Genomic DNA, 18,128 nt, shown 5'->3' with positions numbered 1-18,128 from the left:
TTGAAACGAGAAACGAGAAACGAGAAACGAGAAACGAAAACGGTAAGCAGGAGGAACGCGAACGAGGGACCTCGAGCGTATTCGGGTCAGTAGACGGTGCGTACTACGCGCCTCGCGAACCGTCTCGGACACGCTCGAACGAGGTTAGATCAGCGACGAATTCGCGACGCGTACTCTAAGAGCCTAACAAGAAGGAGAAGAAGAAGAAGAAAAAGAAGAAGAAGAAGAAGAAGAAGAAGAAGAAGAAGAAGAAGAAACTGGTGAAAATTACCTACCCTAGTTGACAGACGAGTGGGTGCACGGTACGTGGACGGGAGAAGAGTCTTCTTCCGGCCGTAGAAAATCATGCGATTTCGGAACTCGGATACCGGGACCGTTCACGGCCGAACGGAAGGAAACGGCGCGCGAGCCGCGTCGAGACGAAGCGGGAGGAAGCGTGCACGTGCGCGCGTGTACGAGCGCGCACGTGAAAATACGGAGCAAGAGCGGAAAAGGAGAAAAAGAGTAGGCGTTCGATCTCGATACGCGAGCACGAACGAGCGAAGAAACTGGTGCGCGCGAACGAGAAAATGCTGGCAGCGCGGCGCGTCGCTGCGAAACCGGGAACGCGGAGATCGATCGCGATCGCCGCTCGAACGATCCTATCGTAACGTATCGTTTTTCGGTCCGATAAAAAATCCGGCAGTGATTACCCAACCGGACTGGATCGAGGTGCCGTATTAACGCCGATACAGTGTCACCGTGCAAGTTTGTCACTTTATATAGCGTTTCAAAGGCCCTGGTAGATCGCGCACGAGGTGGAGAGCGTGCAAGGGACACTGAGAGTATGGATTCTCGAGGAGATAAGTGGTCCGGGGGAAGGGGAACCCCTCGTGCACCGTTAATCCGAGCGTAATTGAGCAGCTCGGTACCATTACGTCTTATGTCCGCGACGGATTAATCCGAACGCGACTCTCGAAGCGTCTTGCGAGCCGCCAATTCTTCCTTCTCTTTACGAGTAAACCCCTGTCTCTCCGAGTCGATTCTACCTTCTCTTCTCGGACCCTCCCCTTTCTCCCCTCGTTTTTTATTTTCGTCTCTTCTCTGTCCCGTGTTCGATCGCGATTACAATTTTTCGAACGCGAACGCGAACGCGCAAAAGCGGCGATCATTGCGCGAAAAAATCGAACCGCAGCAGCGTTGTTCGCGTCTAGGCTGCGGTCGCAACTTTTTTTTTTCTTCGATTCTCTTCACGATCGATCGCGATAAGGATCGAAACTATCGTAGATATATGTATAGCGTGAGGCTCTATAGCCGGATGAAATTGAAACGAACACGCGTTCGATGCGTTCGAGGGTAATCCCGCGCAAACACCTATCGGCGCGTCGGAAACGGAGCAAAGTCACGATGACGCGGCGCGACGCGACGTGACGCGATGCGACGCGGAGAGGATAGCGACGCCGTCGACCAATAGCGTGTTCGAAACGACCTCGAGCCTCGAGAGGTGAAACAACAGACTGTCTCTGGGTTGGTCGAGATATCGATGAGCGCACGTTCTCGATTCCCGCCGTTTCACGTTCCGCGTTCCACGTTCCACGATCTGTGCACGTGCAGAGTGTCTCTCTTACTTTCTTATTTTTAGCGTTTCATAGGCAATTAACTCGCGAAACTGTTGCCTGTCCTCCGATGCGTGATCGTCGTTAATGATCAGTCAAAACCGACGCGATACCGTGATCTCTGCCTGATAATCGCTCTTTCCATCTCGTCTCGAATCGCGTCGCGTCGTCTCCAGCCGATTTAATGCACGCGATACTTCCATGCCCCTGCTTTTCTGTATTTTTCTTTCTTTTCGTGCGTAACTTTTTTTTTCTCCTTCTCTCACGGTTTTATTAACGAACGGTGTTGCGCAACGTGCACCGCGATTTCCAGCTGGTTGCCACGAATAACGATACGCCGAAGCCGTATATTTAGTCTACGCCTCCAGAGCCGTTCTTCGTCCAAATATGTAGTAATTTCGTTGTTCGAACGAAAGCGACACCGCTTACCTTACTCGCGTAAAGGTTCTTCGTATCTCCGCCGCTCGCGCGTTCGATGGTTATTGCCGATGTTTGATAAAGTAGGAAATATCGGAGGAACTATAGATCGGTACGTATCGTCTCGCTCGGAATAGGATCTCGTTTTTCAACGAGAAATTCGTTAAAGAACTTGGTCGCTTAATTTCTTTTATTTTCCGCGTAAGAAGCCGTAAACTCGAGCCGGAATTTCGACACATTCGCGCAACAGTACGATCTATCAAAATGATTTATCTCGAAACGATCTTGTACAAATAATAATAAGATCGTATCGTGCGTTTAGCCGCACATTCTTATCGTTCTTTCGAGGAGCTACCTGCTATCTCGTTTTTTCGAATCGAAACGATTTAACGGTGCATCGGCAAAATCACGGGAAATGTAATCCATTCGGATTCACTTGGCGGTAGGCGTCTATTCTAATCAATTTTATTCGCTTATATTCTACCGCAAGATTCCGTGACAGATTATTATCTGTTTCGATGTTATTGCAAAAAGGTTGAGTTAATAATTTCTCGCGGTTACGAGGAAAGGGAAAAGCGAGTGGGAAAAGTTATAATTCTCGGTGCTCGTAGACACTTGGTATCGATCGTTCGTCGGGTGAATCGGTCCCAGAGTACATGCTTGTTCGTTTATTCGTCGTTATTCGATTACCTGTATCGATAGATTCGCCCGGTACCGATACCGATCCCTCTCCTATGTAACGTGTCTAACGTATCTAACGTATCTAACGGAGAAAAACGCGAAAAACTAATTAACGAGCGAATGGTTCGGGTCCGGTGAAATTCGCATAGACGGACCTGGAACACCTTATATTTAATATCACAGCTAGACGCGAACGAACGAATCGATATCGAGGCGACTACGCGCGGAAGCGCTCTGTTCGCTCGCCAACTCTCAAAGGCTACTCCATTGGTTTTATGTTAGTTTTGCTCGTTTTGTTCGACCATTCGGTCGTTCGTTCGCAAACGAGAACAAAAATAGCAGATTAACAGAAGCGAAAAACGTTCGGTGGGGCGGACACGATGCCATCCGTGAGCTTCGCTGCGAGCGTTATCGGCGCTCAATCGTTGCTTGTTTGCGTAGTTCATCGAGACGCGTTTTTCCGTCGCGAGCAGATACGAGCCGACTCGCGCGACGCATTTTATCGCGATCACCGACTTTTCGCGTACTCCTTCAAAGTGCAACGGCTCCAGTTTCACTCGTAATCCCAGAGCGTTCGGTGTCGTCGCGGAAGTCGACGTTTCCTCATTCCTCTGCTCTCTTTCCTTCTTCTTCCTGATTTCCATTGTCGAATATTGGATCGTTTGCTTCGCGGCGATCTACGACCGATAAAAATCATTTTTAACTCGAATCTCGATGTTGACCGTTCGCTGCGAACGAGCCGAATAGAACGTAGACAATATTTTACCGGTTTTTCGTTGATTAGCCAACGAATAGCAGCCGTTGGGACGGACGGCCAGACGGTACAGTTCGCCGTGAGATCGTCTCCGATCGTATAACGCGGAGATAAGCCTGTAATTTCTGGACCTCTTTCGGGCATCGCTGAAATTACGCGCTTTTAGCATATTTTCGCGAGAAATACGTCGGTCGACGAATAGAAACGGAACAGTAATATAGATTCTTGGTTCGTCTCACCTTCTACCGTATCGTATCGCATTGTATCGAAATTAGATAACGCTTATCGCGTGGTAGGCACAGATAGCGCGCGAACGATCATCGAGGTAAGAAGATGAAATAATAGGAAGAATTTTCGATGCGCTTACCGATCACGGTCAAATTAGCCGTTCGATAGACGGTGGCGAACGACGGCGCCTCCGTAGACACCTCGCATTTATATTGGCCAGAACTCTTCGTTTCCAGCTCTTTCAGTCTGATCGAGTTTTCGGTGTTCCATCTGTTCTGTAAACGTAACGATGTACGAATAAAAATTGCATACTAACAGGACCGAATGACGACGATAAAGGAGAGTAGAAAGAGAGTCGAATCGACGCTTACATCGACGTTTATACCGGGTTGCGAGAACGTTTGTATCCTGGGATCATTGTCCGGTACGTATCGAAAGAATTCGTGATCGTCCTTGTACCATTTCACCGAATAAAGTCCGCTTGGTCCGTGAATTTGCCATACGCATTCGAGCTCGATCGACGATCCGATTTTCGCCTCGTTCGGTACTTTCATCTCGACTTTTATACCACCGGCTGAAAAAACAAAATTCTTCTCGTTAATCCGATTTCAACTTTATTCGCGCAGCGTTTACGAGAAAATATTAGTTTCTGTACTAAAAATGTCTGTAATACGTCGATGATTAGATACTTGGAAATTGTTTATTTTCCTCGACTACGTATGTATATCGAAACGCCAATGAAAGTTATTAGGTGGAATTTCGATACGACATCGCGGTCAACGATCGCTTCCTTACGGTCCAATTCGTTTTCTTTTGCTTCCTTTAACTCGTTGCGGTTTAATTGAATCGCGGATCGTTTGGTACGGAGCCAATACGGTCCGACTTTCGGGAGCTAACTAATCGGTCTCGAAAACGTTAAGCGATATACCGCGGCATCGAACGTAGAGTGCACGAATCCGCGAAGGTGTACTGTAGCGGACGAGAAAATTTCACAGCGTATGGTATGGGGCTTAATTTGATTCGATGCCAGCGCGTAGTCGCTTTATCGCGAAGCTATCGTTTCGAGAAAGGTTGCCAGTGGCGTATTGTGCCGAAACGCCTCGCGTACTTTTCGAAACGACCTAAGCTCGAAGAGCATCGCGTTGCCAATTAACTTCTCGTTCTCTGCCTACTCTGAGTACGTCGTCACGGAATACACAGATTGTTGAAATCGCCGCGAACGAAAGCGAACGCGAAACAAACAACGACAGCGAGTACGAAAAGAGTAACGATTTAACGGTTAGAGTGGTTAACGTTTAGCAGTAGCCATCTGGCAGGTAGATTTTTCGCTGTCGCTCTATCGCGAAAAAACAGGAAAAAGAACCGTTTCCTCGTTAACGTTGTCATCGGTGTTGTCTTTGTAAACCATTAGCATCCGTCCAAGTGGCCCTACCACGCTCTTCTCTCTTCTACCACGCGGATTTCCACCAAGAGGTTCCGTCCTGTTTACCATTCGTTTCCGACGTTACTCTCGAACAATGCTTCCCTCCATTGCCTTCGTTTCGTATTCCGTTCGCGTTTTCCTTTTTATTATTCGCTCTAGCCACGTACCCTTGCCTCTTTTAGGGGTTTCGAAAATGAAGCGAGGATAAGATACTTACTTCTGTCGAAGGTTGCGAATACCCCGGTTAGGCGAGTCGCGAGCAAAATGCAGAGCATGGAGCGCGTTCGCGAAAAGACACTAGGAACGGACACGGAAGCTCCGCTTGTTCGCGATCCGATCGATCTCTCAGGGACGAACAATCTCGTACGGCATCGATCCTCGAATCGACTCGATGAACGAAGCCAAACATCTCGAACATTATTTCCTCTAACATTATCCGGTGTTTCGACGAACGGCACACCCATACCGCAGTCTTTTAATCTTGCTTCTCTTCTGCTCGCTCGATGCTTTTCCTTCTTCCTTCCGTCCTTCTTTGCTACCTTCCCTTCTGTTCTTCTTTATTCTTATTTCTCGTCTATTGTACTTTCGCCCTAATAAATGGTCGCACGAACAACCAAAGGAAAAAACAGCAGAGTAACGCGTTTCGTCGTATCGGTCGAAGACGAGTCCGGTAGCACGAAGAAAAACAGGGGAAGTTAAAGAAGAAGGAGGAATAGGAAAAGGAAAGAGGAAGATCACGAGGCGTAACCGAGCACGTAAACGAAAACAAAAGTCGGTAACGGTAGCGCGTTAGTAGCGCCCACCCTGTTTCGAAACTGACGTTCAAGCGGTCGGGCAAAGAACGCAGAGAGGGCTGCGCCGTACGTTGATAGCCACGCGTGTCTAACGGTGCCGCGGTGCGCCGCGCTGCGGCGTCGCATAACCGTGCGCCGCGACGAGTCCTGGCATACCGAAGTCTGTTCCGATCAGGGCGCGGTAGGACGATACGGTAGGTAATGGAACGGAAGTAGACGGATGAAACGAGCGAGAGAGGAAGAGGCTTACGATATACACCGTTGGATACGATGATCGCGTAACGAGTAAATCGGCTAAACATTCGAAAGATACGTGGGCGATGCGACTTCCTTAAGATGAACAGTTCTTACGGGTGGGCGTGTCCGCCGGTTACTCTTATACGCTATGCGAACGTAACAAGAGGAAAAGATGAAAATTCGCGTGAAAGGAAAACGTACAACCGAATAACTTGGAGGAAAGAAAAATTTCAACGAATAAGAAAGAGCGTAAAGGGTTCCCATCAATCTCGAAGTAACTGCTGCTCGAACTGAACCACGCTGTTGTCGTACGCGACAAAGAAGGGACATTGGCAGCGACTCCTCCGTTCCCAGGATCTTCGTACATCGAGATACGAGAGTGAAGAAAGGATCGCGAAGAGGGTAGCATACGTGTCGGCGGTGACGGTGCGGTAGTGATAACAGTGACGACCGCAATCACGATGATAAATAGAGAAATAAATAGACAAAGAACAAGTGCGACGTCGTACTTGGTGAAATTGTCCGTTGAACGGAGAGGGTGGCGGTGAAAATTCGGTACTGATAGCTGCCGATCATTCCAAACAGTTCCTTTTCGCGTCTTTTTCTTCTCGACCAGTGTCCATTTATTCTTCTCTCGCTATCCGTGCTCTTTTCGTTCCCTTGAACTTCTCTCGCATCGTCTCGACAACACGAATATCGCTGCGCGAAAAGACTGTGCTTCGTGTGGTCGAAGAAAACGAAACGTGGCAAGGCGAGATCGAACGGGAGGAGAAAAAAGGTGTCGGGTAAAGAGTTTTCGGACGAGGAAAGGAAAGCACAATGATTTTTTTCGTAACGTTTCTTTATATATACTCTGCAGTTTCTCGCGGGCACCGCGGAGAAACGTGTATCGCAAGATTCTCGCGCGGATTCCGTGGATAACGATGATCGAATAATACGCGCGCACAAACCAGGTAAAGCGCGACGACCGTATGGATGTTTATATACGATTACGGATTACGGATTACGCGTGTTCGCAGCGACGATAAACGTCGCGATGCATAGATCGCTCCTTTCGAAGTTGTTTCCGAAGTATCTATACATATACTATGAATTGTACGCAGAAAAAGAAAAAATACGAGAACGGGATCGTTCCGAAATAAATTTACGATCGAATCTTCGAAAAAATCGTGCCGTCGTTCACTGTCCGCCTTCGATGCTTCGTTCGTTCCCTGCTGGTCCGTCTTTCTTTCCATCCCGTCGTTTGATTTTTGTTCGACGCGCTCGTGCTCGCGTATCTTCCGAAACGATGCGCGACCGAAAGTTTCCGACCGAAATCGACCAATTACTGCATCTGTACTCTATACCTTGTCCCTGATCTCGCTTTCGTTGTCGCTGTCGTCGCCGTTCCAATTCTTGTCCATTCTTTACGAATGGAAAACGTAAATGCCGCGGCACTTACGAGAGCGTAAGGCGACGAGAATGGGCGCGAACAAAGCGTAACGGAGAATGAGCGTAACCGTGAACGAAAGGAACGAAAAGAATCGGTCGAGTCGCGCGTTGTTCTACGGGTCCTCTGACGGTCGCTGACGGACGAACGAACGAAGGTTTATCGAAAGCGACGGTGTCTAGGTTGAAACGTTGCGAAACGAACTACTTTCGACGTTGACCTCGTTCGTGATAGAATCGAGCGCTTTCGAACGACGAAGATCGAGCATGTTTCTACCGCTGCGCCGATTTCGAGCGACTCGACGCGTTCGCGCCTATCGGATTCACACAATTTCACCGAGTCGAAAGAAATTCGAGAAGCGTTCGTCGTGTCCTCGTTTCGTCGAGTCGAAAAAAAAGTACCATTGGATCGATTCGATTCCGTTTCGTTTCGTGCCGTGTCGTGTCGTGCGCAGAAATGCTCGCGTCCCGCGCGAGTGCCCTCGCCTGACGCACAAATTTCGTTTAACGCACGAAACGGCCGCATCCGTTCCGTTCTTCGAAGAACCAGAGCGACGAACGCGAGAGTATCTGGAATTATTTTCGTTAGCTTCCCGATGGTAACGAACGGGGAAACGAGCGAACGAAATTCCATAACCGAACGCGATAGAGGAAAACGTTGTCGAGGCAGCGATTTCCGGAAGGCGACACCGTACAGCACCGAATTCCGTACACGATCGCGCGCTTAACGGCCAGCCGTTGAACGACGGTACAAGAATAAGACGGGTCGCCGTTTATCCGATTATCGCGCGATACTAGCTCGCCGCGATAACATCGAAACGTGCTCACGCTCGCGCTCGCGCTCGCATTTACACTCGCACTCACGCTTCCACTCGCACTCGCATTCGAAATACTAGGGGACGAACAGATCCTGTCGTCGTTGAACGTCTGCTACGCGACAATATCCATGTCGGAGGAAGAGTTTGGCGTGGTAGATGCCAAGCTACCGAGAGTATCTTCGTCCGGTAGACCGTGTTGACATCCGGTCGGTGCTGGGCTCAGAGGTGGAAGATGCGGCGAAGAGAGCATCGGATCGCGACTGTGGATCGGTCCACTCGCGTCGTCCTCCATCAGATCTTCGAACTGCGATATGCTCAAGCTCGGTCCCTCTTCCGCCACTAACTCCGGTATCTGTCGATCAAACCGCGTTTCGTTACGATTCGATCTACTAGCACGATGTTGGCGCGTTAGCGTGGACTAAGGACGGGAAAGTAAAGAAAAGAGAAGGAGAAATGGGAACGGCAATATCTCTACGCAAGTCTAATGTACGTAATTGTGTAGGTATTCGGTACACGACGCGATATACAAGCTCTACGAAACTAGAACTTATCCCAGCCATAAAATGTTGAAATCGAGATTAACGCGAGCTACGCGGCGTTGAAAAATTTCCGTACGGTCGTTCTCGATCGCCTACTTAATTCCGTGCGATAGCAGCCCGGTCTATCCGATACGCGTACTCGCGTATTCCTTAAGGATGGAAGACGAGCAAACGAGAAACAGAGCGAGAAGGAAATACACCGCGGGAACGAACGATCTAACGGCGATAAAGAGAGAGGGGCAAGCTATGTACGCGTCGATGAGCGGGTAGGGGACAGGAGAGAAGGAAGATAGAGCATCAGGCGCGGGTGATGGAAAAGGAAGCGGTAGCGGGAACGTCGCTCGATACGAGTGGGGAGGACATGGGACAACAGAAGTGGATAGATAGACAGAGATAGAAGGTAGCGAGATAGACAGAGATAGATAGATAGAGAGAGATAGAGGTAAAGAAAGAAAAAGAGAGAGAGGGCGCGCGCGCACAAGGAGGAATAAACGAACGATTTCGTAGCTGGTTGTCTCGAAAGAACAGATGCGGATTATGAAACCAGTCCCGAGAACGAAACGAACGTTTATTCGGATCAAGGATCGCGAAACGATCGACGCGACGCGGCGTAACGTGCCGAAGCACGACGTGGCCGTGTATCGGGGTAACCTTGAAAACGTTAAACGCCACCGATGTCGGACACGGTCGCGCGCTATACCGCGAACCGATCGCGATCGTTTCGCGAACAGAGAGAGACGAGGGACGGCGAAAAGGAGTTTGGGAAAAGCGTCCGAGCGTATAGCCGCGTTACCGCACCTTGCGTTGTTCGAGTTTGTTTCTGGGGAAGGCATTCGGCACGCCGCTGGAACACGAAGCCCAGTTAAAATCAGAAACCGGCAGTCCGTGAGCCTTCGCTTGCAACTCTAGTTCCTGAACTCGTAACAAGAGTCGCCGATTTTGATGCTCCAACTGCTTGTGCCTGAGCTCGTTTTGTTTCATCCTGGTCAACTCGTTCTTCAATAGCTTGATGTATTCGACGGACGACTTGAGGATGGTGCCTTTGTTCGGTCTGACGTCTCGAACAATTTCGTAATACCTGCAACGAATCGACGTTACTCGTTTTAGTCTCGCGACCAAAGTTTTACTTTCTCGACTAACTTTTCCGAGCAAACACGGAAGCGGTCACGAGACGATTCGAATCGCGTTGATAAAAGCCGAACGCTTTCAAGTACAGTCGTCCGCTTTCGAATGTCGAAAAAAAATACTCGCTGACGAACGGTAAGGGAAAGATTCGTGGTACGACCACTACGTTCGCGGCTCGACGTGTCGCGTCGTGTTTGCCTTTGTCGTTAGACCGAGATTCGTTTCGTTATCGGTGAGACGGTATCTCGGACGACTCTCGTCTCGTTTGTTCGCTGTCACTCGAACGATACGAAAAAACGCGTCTCCTTGCTCCTTTTTCGCGAACGTTATGCAACGAGATCTCGCGATCTCGGGATCGAATAATTTCGAAGAGAGAAACTTACTAGCCAAATTAACGTAACCGAGTTTCGTTCGGGTTCTACACCTAACCAACTCGGTGAGCTGGAAAATTTTCATCGAACGAACCGATTTTCTAATATTCGACGATCGTTCGAAACGAGACGAATCGAGATGAATCGAGGATTACTCACGGATCGTTGGTTTTGGGCAACAGGGTACCAAGTTCTTTGATTCTGTCGTTGATGTTGAATCGACGTCGCCTCTCGACTGAAAAATAGAATCGCGAATTAACGAAATACGAGACATCGATATATCTCGGACAGTTTTTCATTTACTCGAATGTAAGACGGCTAGGCGAATACGTATACTCGTACGTGGACTTACTCATATTATGATTGTCCTTTTTTTGCCGGTCCTTGGCAAGGGCATGGATTTCGGCTTCGGTAAGCAACAAAGGTTCTGGCTTGATTTGGAGCTCCGGAACGTTGGTCAGATTTCCGGTTTGGCCGTCCTTTAGGTTATCGCCCAAGGATCCAGCTTCGAAAGATAAGATGTCGTCCAATAGATCCTCCGCCTGCAATAGTACCGATTCGCAGCGATTAGCATTTTTCGCAGTAAAGCGAGGAGGAAAAGAACGATTGGTATATTTCGATCTCGTCGCGATCGCGCGTCTCTCTTGCTCGATACGTTCGATCGATTCTTTTCCTTCCGTTCGTCGACTCGACCTCGTAGATTTCTGGGAAGGGGAATGGATATCGCGAACGGCGAACGGCGAACGGCGGACGGCGAACGATCGAAAAAGACGAGGAACGAGAAGCAAGGCGAGAGAAGCGAAACGATCGCGATCGGAAGAAAACAAGGTGAGATCGCGCATTAGCGCTTCGACTCGCGAGTGTTTATGCAGCGCAACACAGCGCTTATGGATATACGTGTTGCGGACGTGTAAGTTACGTAAATATTACGTAACAGTAATAACCGACGCGACGTCTGTCCGTGGAGGAAGCCGCGTCGGTGGCGATCCGTGATTCGGACAACGACGCGTCGCGAACATGCGGCTAAACGGAAGAAACAGGCCCGAGAAAATCGAAGACTAACGGAAGAAAGCGAACGAGCGGGCACCGGAGGGAATCCAGAGGCTGGATCGATTAGCCGGGCATCGGGGAACTTATTCCGATGATCGGCTTATTCGCCGGCCTGGCGATCGATCGACGTTTCGTTTCCCTAGCTCGTATTTCGGTAACGCGGTAAGCGGAAACAGGAGGAACCGTTTGGGAATTAACGTTCGTTTCATCGAGACAAGAGTCCGTCGCGAGAATATCGGATTAGCCGGCCGATGCCGAGTGAACGTAATCTGGTTCGTTCGATCGCGGATAAAATAGTAGCTGGCTAATACGAATACTGTCGAAAATGATGGAGAAGCTGTTTCCGCGTCGGTGATTACCGAGATAACGGACTATCGGTGCAATCTCCTAAACGTTGAAAATTTCGCTTTTTTACGGTTACGGTTATCGCGACGATGATCGCGATGATTCCAACGGCGATTTACGTGCGCCGATTGCCGATCGGCGAATCGTAATTTGTAGAGCGGAGAAATCGCATGGCCTCGCGACGTCTTCGTAATTCGTGATTCGTGATCGGACGCGATTACACGGCTACCTAAATCGTCCGATAAGCAACGAGCATCGTGTCCGCTCGCGCATCCGGTCCGACGCTAAGCGCGTTCGCTTATCGCGTTCGTAGGTAAAAGCCAGCTCGTAACTCGGTGGCGAATCGCTCGATAATCGCGTCGCGTTCGAAAGGCGAAGGACGAGATAAGAAAGTTCCGTGGTACAAGATTCCAAAGATCTTTGTCCGTTGACCGAAACGATGAACGAGTTTCGTTGTTTGGATCGCCGGTTGCGCGTTCGTTCGACTCGTTCGAAGGAATCTTCGAGTTTCGACTCGACGCGGAGACACGATGACAGCCAAAGGAGCATACTCAAACTCACCTTACACCTTCGAGCGATTATATTGAATACTGGCATCTCGTTGCTGATTGCTGGCAATGCTAGCCGACGGCGAAACGAGAACGAGGGTCGTGCGCGTCCGCGTAGTCTCGGTGGGATTAGTTGGCGATCGAGCACGCGCGTGGTCAGCAGCGGCTCGATCGCGACGCTCGTACGCGATAACGCGGAAGCGGGGATCGGTCGTTGGAAGCGGCACGTTCGAAACCGATCAACAGTTTCGTTCCGTTTCTTTCCGTTTCGTTACGATACTCTTCGAAACGCGCGAATACTCGATTCGGATCGCGAATGCACTGCTCGCGTACCGATCTGCGTCGACGGCGCAAGTCGCATGGCGCACCGCGTACGGCGCACGCCGAGACGCGACGAGTCTTCTTTCGGCCGACTCTGAACGCGCGAGCGAGAGGAAGAAGGTCCCGAAACCGATCGTCGAGAGTTCGCCCCACGACGCGTGCAACTCCGCTTTTCGTGCGTAAAACGAAGGAACGCGCGTTATTCGATTCGTTCGGCGTTCGGAGCAACCGTGCCAGAGCAACGACGGACATCCGAATCGAGAGGAGCAACCTAACCGAAGTACGAGGAGGATCGCGCGCGAATCTATCGAGGGAAGTAAATTCTCGTCAGGATAACGTCGAGGAGAACGCCGTAGGGGCGTACGCAGGCGCAGGCGCGGACGCAAGCGCGGGCGCGGTCGCGAACGGGAACGCGATCGCTTGGAACGAGAACAGACGCATTTTTCGGGGTAACGCGATTCGTCGATGCCGCGCGCCAGTTCCTGGCAACCTTGCGTTTTCTCTTCGCGTTACCGCGCTTCTCCGTCGCGACTACCTACGAATTAAACGTACCTCAAGGTCGCGGTTATCCAATAACGCGCTTCTCGATGTTAGCGGGGCACGGAGAGTCAAACGAAAGAAGCGGAGAATCGTCGACGATCGAGCACGGAATCGTTCGCGGTGGTTCGCAGCGATTCGCAGCGATCGCGATTATCGCGAAGAAGAAGAAGAAGAAGAAGAACACTGATTCATGGTTGTTACCGGTGCGCGAACGAAACAAGATTGTTTCGCATTGTTCGCGTTCAAAGCCGGTGTTGTTACCGCCGCGACGCGACGCGGCGACCACGCTTGGCCGCGATGCACCGCGCCACGCCGTCTCGGGAATCGCGCGATTTCGTCCAACGAATTAATTCGCGGTCGCGAAAGGATATTCCGTGGTTCTGTGCGGTCGCGCGCGCGCGCCTCTTGCCCACGACGAACCGAAGAGACGAATCGAGTAACGAACACGAAACACTCCTCGTCGACGACAGAACGAACGCACGTCCAACGACCGCGACGCGAGCCTCTCTCCGTAAAATTTGTACGCGCGTTGCAACTTCGATCGGATCGTCTCGGAACTGTTCGCTCGAGCTCGCTACCGCTCCAACTCGCGCCACGCGACACGCGCCACCGACTCCACGATGCCCCACGCCTGCTTGTCGCTATCTCTCCCGCTTCGCACCCTTCTCCCTCCTCCATCCGAGCGCGTTCCTCGTTATTTAACGACCGCTATCTACCGAACAGTACTGGTGTTCCTGCCTTTGTCCGCTCGCGATCTCCATCTCTTTCTCTCGAAGGTGTACCGTCGTTTCTCTTTGCCCCGTCTCTTTTCTAGTTTCATTCTAGTCTCTTCTCTAGCACTCGTTTCAGCGAGCGGCGCATCGTCTCTCGTCTCGTCTCGTTGGATCCTGTCCTCGTGAAAATTCTCCGCCAGGATCGCGATACGAGTTACGAGTTTCGGACGCACCGCGCCCTTTTCGAGTAACTTTCGCTCGAACGCGTATACGCTCGTATACGTATCGTTACGGTACCGATCGATCGACGATTCTTCGCGACCTTCGCGACGCGAATACCAACGAAGAAGAAAGCGATCGCCGCCGAGGAAACTTTCGACTACCAATTACCGCGACGCTGAAACGACTCGATTAAAGCGATCTAGTAGGTTGACGGTGGATAGGCGGATTACCTCGGAATTGCTGGTCGCGACGCTGGAAAGCCCCGGTGACATGGCACCGGTCGTCGGGTCTGGACTGGCCGCGACCGGATTACCGTGCGACAATACCGTTGGACCGTGCGGATACGAGGCCAGATGAGGATGCTGCGGCTTCGGATGATGCACCGTCGGTCCCGGAGGCGCGCTGTGAACCACCATCGTCGAGGACGTTGGCACGCTTTCCGCCGAATTTCCACGGAGAACATTATCGTTTTCGGTGCTTTCGCTGCCACCGTGGAACGACTCGTGTAGGTATTGCCTGACTTGGTTCTTTTGCTTCTGAACCACGTGATATCGCGTCGGGTTTTCCAACAGCGTTCGTACCTGTAAACAGCACGGATTCAGTTTTCTCTGTCTACTCGAACTGGTTTGCTTCTTATTCGAGGAGTAAATTGTCGACGAGAGATCGCCGCGGCGGCGATAGAAGATAAGAGCGAAGAGGAAATAAAGGAAAGGGAGAACATACTTGCAAGACTTGCGGCGGTACGTCCACCCCGATGGTCGACAACGAGGCGGAGGGTACGGGTCTAGGAGGAGCAGCCGCCGGTCTCTGCTGCTGCAAACTCTGACGAAATTCAGCTTCTCGTCTCTCTTGCTCCTGAAGCTGTTCCCGCATCAGCTGGAGCTTCAATTGGGTGCGAGAAGTGGGCGTCGCGGTCTTGAACGTCGGTGGGCTGAAAAACATAATCATCGAAAACGATTCGACGTCACGATCGACAACGTAACTGATCCTTTACGAATCTTTACGCGGCTCGTTTCTCGTTTTCTCCTTTCCTCCTTTCCTCCTTTCCTCCTACCTTCGCCACCTTCCGTCCGCTTTACCCTATTCCTTTATTTTCGTTTGCTCGTTTCGCGCGATCAACGAACGCGTTTGGCTACTCGATCGATACGCGCGTATTTTTAACTTGGACATTCGCGGTCGCTTTTCCTCGAGGGCGCGATAAAAAGCGTGGAAACTTTTCTCGACGTTGCTCGAGTATTTATTGAGTTTCGATCGATCGAGCAGGATCGTTTCGTACGGAGAAAGTATTCCCGCGGCGTGGCTAGTATAGGCGAATACGCGTTTTTCTTTGCGACGATAAGCGTTAACGCGCGGAGACGTGGAAAGTTCGTATTACCGATTTGGGAACAGGGCCAAGCGATGGCCATAAGAAAACTAAAATAGTGAGGTTACGCAATTTGGATCGAGATTCGATTCTTGTCCTCCGAATCGCGTTCTTTGCTTCCTTCCTTCTTTCTCCTCGTTTTCCTACGTTTTCTTCCGACTCGCATCGAAAGCGCCGATCGCTTAGCCAACTTTCGATCTCGATCTCGGAAAAGAGATCTCGGAAAAGAGAAGAAAGACCGGGAAAACGTTTCGAAGGCAGACACTTTATCGGATAGGCGCGCTGTCGGGGGAAACCTCTTTCTCGGACCGCGAGACGGAAGCTAGAGAATCGAACACGCGAAGTTTACGAAAGATCTTTTTGCGCGCGTGAACCAAGGCCGCGCTTATATTTAGACGCAATGTTTACGGTCGAGGAGAGGAGCTAGAGCGCGGTTAAAGAAAAGGTGCGAACAGAGTTCGGCCGAGAGGTCCGCGACGAGTCCGATGTCGATCGAAAAACGACATCGCACCACCGATAGGAGCTACGCGAGCGAGGCGAAGAGTAATAAACGGGAAGAAACGAGAAACGAGGGAAATATGGAAAGGCTAGGACGTTTGGAGGGCGGCAGACAACGATGGGGCATAAAACACGTAAAACGTATCGGGTAAACCTCGAACCGTCGTAACAGTTCTGTACCAGCCTTGCGGGCGAATGGGACGTAACGGGCGTGCGAACGTAACGCGATCGTTGCTGCGAGAAGCATCGGTCGATGGCGATGCCTCGGATAAGGCCGTTCCGTTCGTTTCGACCGTTCCGTCGACGATCGACGGATCCATTTCGAGGATCGTACGAAGATCGTCGTCGATACCGATGTGCACGCGTACGCGTTGCTTATGTTGCTCCGTCGATTCTCGCGGACGATCCTGACCGGTGAACGAGGCGGCATCGGTCACAGGAACACCGACCGAGACGCCGCCTCCAACGGCGCTGCTCGGATATCCGGTGCTCGCGCGCGTAGGACAAGCGGACGACAACCAGTTTTTCGCTTGACCATAAAGGCGCGATAACGGAAGCGAGCCGAACGACGAGGATAGCTGCGTTGACGGTGGCATCGACGCCGACTCGGGTGCCGATGCCGATCCGCTCGCCGTCGGCCTTTCCACTTTTATCCCCGATTCCGGCTCGAATTCCGGCTCGACGAAACACGTCGTCCAGTTCGACGGTGCGTTCGTCGCCGTCGTTGCGCTTCTTCTCGCGGACTTGCTCGCTCTCTTTCTTCCAGTCAATGTCCCGATAATACTCGCGAAATCGGTTCGGTTCAGAAACGACACTATATCCTCCGATTCAACGACTCGTCGCACTCCTTTCGGTATCCGTTGCATATCCTTCGAGGAAGACGGAAACTTTCCGCGGTCGGACTGGCCGATACTAAAGCGATATATAACTCGTTGTCGCGAACATCCTAGCCGTCGTTGTTATCGTCGTCGTCGACGAAGAGGGTGCCAGTAGACGAAAACCGACGTTTCTGCTTCTAAACCTGGATGGATCCTCGTTAACCCCTCTTTCTGTCCCGGCCGTTTTCGTCGTCGATCGCGCGCGACTTTTGCGCATTCGCGTACTCGCGCCAATCGTTTGTCCCCTGCCGTCGCGACGACGAGCGTCGAATTTTCTCCTCGTACGATAGGTGTTATCCTCCGTGTTCGCGTTCGAGGAATCTCTGCATATTCGCGCGAGATCGCTTTTACTCGAATCGAGATCGAGAGTCGTCGCGAATACCGGAGAATGCCGAGTGGAGAGGAGAAGCGTGCAACGAATCGCCGAGTTGGCCCGAATGGAATCGAGCGGATCCGAGTCGAACCGAAGAGAGCGAGAAGAAACTTATCGACCGCTGATCGAGATCCGAGAGGCTGTGCACTCGTTCACCGCTGCACCGTCTACGGTGCGTTCCGATGACGTTGCAAACTGTTCCGCGAACGAGACTCGATCACGTACCTGGCGGTGTTCGGTGTTCGGCTCTTTAACTCGTAGTACATGATGTCCTGTAACGGCGACGACAAAAACGACAGAGCTTGTTCCCAGTCGTGTTGGTCGGTTCCGGTTTCGTTCTCGTTCCCGTTCCCGTTCCCGTTCCCGTTCCCGTTCCCGTTCCCGTTCTCGTTTCCGTCGACGTTGATCGGATCGTCGACGCCGATTCCGTTCTCTTTGTTCGCGCATCGATGATCGCGTAAACTCGCCTCCCGGTGCTCCAGATCGGCCGTCAAAGCTGCCAGATCGAAACCCATGTCGATCCCGGATTCGTCCATTCTGGCGTTCCCGATTGCGCGAAAAAGACGCGACACGCCGCGTCGCGACGCCACTCGTCTTCGTGGAAACGACGGACCTTGGATTCTTTCGCCGACGAAACGACCGCGATTATCGAGACGGCGACGCGTCGCGGCGATCCCGAGTTTTGCTTTCTAGCGTGGCGCCTCCCCACTGACACGAGCCGAGACGAACGCGTGTCGACCGATAATCGCCGAACCGACCAACGGGAGAGACGAGACGACCGCGAGTCCCGCGACAACTACGAGAGCCACTTGTTCTCGTTCAGCGGCGAACGGCCAATTCTCCCTTTCTCTCTCGCTCGACTAATTT

General features: G+C 51.4%; 2 protein-coding genes across 7 annotated transcripts; both read right to left on the bottom strand.

Moving 5' to 3' along the window:
• Positions 1 to 1,806: 1,806 nt before the first annotated feature.
• On the bottom strand, positions 1,807 to 8,167 carry LOC105661969 (uncharacterized). Of its 4 annotated transcripts, none has more exons than XM_076538402.1 (5): positions 5,316 to 8,167; positions 4,047 to 4,249; positions 3,815 to 3,950; positions 3,460 to 3,593; positions 1,807 to 3,370 (listed from the first exon to the last, which is right to left on the bottom strand). In XM_076538402.1, the coding sequence occupies exons 1-5, from the start codon at positions 5,560 to 5,562 to the stop codon at positions 2,972 to 2,974; spliced, it is 1,119 nt and encodes a 372-aa protein (XP_076394517.1). In that variant the 5' UTR covers positions 5,563 to 8,167; the 3' UTR covers positions 1,807 to 2,971. The 4 variants fall into 4 exon arrangements, with proteins under 4 accessions (XP_076394517.1, XP_012136376.1, XP_076394518.1 ...); XM_012280986.2 differs by having other exon boundaries at positions 6,639 to 8,167; XM_076538403.1 differs by lacking the exon at positions 5,316 to 8,167 and adding an exon at positions 4,471 to 5,309.
• Positions 8,168 to 8,312: 145 nt separating this feature from the next.
• Positions 8,313 to 18,030, bottom strand: Mitf (transcription factor Mitf). Of its 3 annotated transcripts, none has more exons than XM_076538388.1 (7): positions 17,487 to 18,030; positions 14,873 to 15,080; positions 14,380 to 14,730; positions 10,763 to 10,952; positions 10,570 to 10,645; positions 9,713 to 9,992; positions 8,313 to 8,727 (listed from the first exon to the last, which is right to left on the bottom strand). In XM_076538388.1, exons 1-7 carry the CDS (start codon positions 17,795 to 17,797, stop codon positions 8,488 to 8,490), a joined length of 1,656 nt encoding a protein of 551 aa, XP_076394503.1. In that variant the 5' UTR covers positions 17,798 to 18,030; the 3' UTR covers positions 8,313 to 8,487. The 3 variants fall into 3 exon arrangements, with proteins under 3 accessions (XP_076394503.1, XP_003701473.2, XP_012136373.1); XM_003701425.3 differs by lacking the exon at positions 17,487 to 18,030 and adding an exon at positions 16,191 to 17,185; XM_012280983.2 differs by lacking the exon at positions 17,487 to 18,030 and adding an exon at positions 16,379 to 16,581.
• Between the last annotated feature and the right edge of the window lie 98 nt (positions 18,031 to 18,128).

This window comes from Megachile rotundata, chromosome 12, assembly GCF_050947335.1.
Source record: "Megachile rotundata isolate GNS110a chromosome 12, iyMegRotu1, whole genome shotgun sequence".
Lineage (NCBI taxonomy): Eukaryota > Metazoa > Arthropoda > Insecta > Hymenoptera > Megachilidae > Megachile > Megachile rotundata.
This window is presented reverse-complemented; position numbering and strand designations above follow the sequence as displayed.

What these genes read in the sequence shown, in the direction of transcription:
- LOC105661969 (XM_076538402.1), bottom strand. Translation starts at nt 5,562, where the DNA reads ATGGGTGTGCCGTTCGTCGAAACACCGGATAATGTTAGAGGAAATAAT. An exon ending in AACCCGGTATAAACGTCGAT is followed by an intron (nt 3,951 to 4,046) that starts GTAAGCGTCGAT and finishes TTACGTTTACAG; the next exon opens with AACAGATGGAACACCGAAAA. An exon ending in GGCTAATCAACGAAAAACCG is followed by an intron (nt 3,371 to 3,459) that starts GTAAAATATTGT and finishes TATCGGTCGTAG; the next exon opens with ATCGCCGCGAAGCAAACGAT.
- Mitf (XM_003701425.3), bottom strand. Translation starts at nt 16,876, where the DNA reads ATGCAACGGATACCGAAAGGAGTGCGACGAGTCGTTGAATCGGAGGAT. An exon ending in AAAGGACAATCATAATATGA is followed by an intron (nt 10,646 to 10,762) that starts GTAAGTCCACGT and finishes TCTATTTTTCAG; the next exon opens with TCGAGAGGCGACGTCGATTC. An exon ending in TTGCCCAAAACCAACGATCC is followed by an intron (nt 9,993 to 10,569) that starts GTGAGTAATCCT and finishes GATTCGTTGCAG; the next exon opens with GTATTACGAAATTGTTCGAG.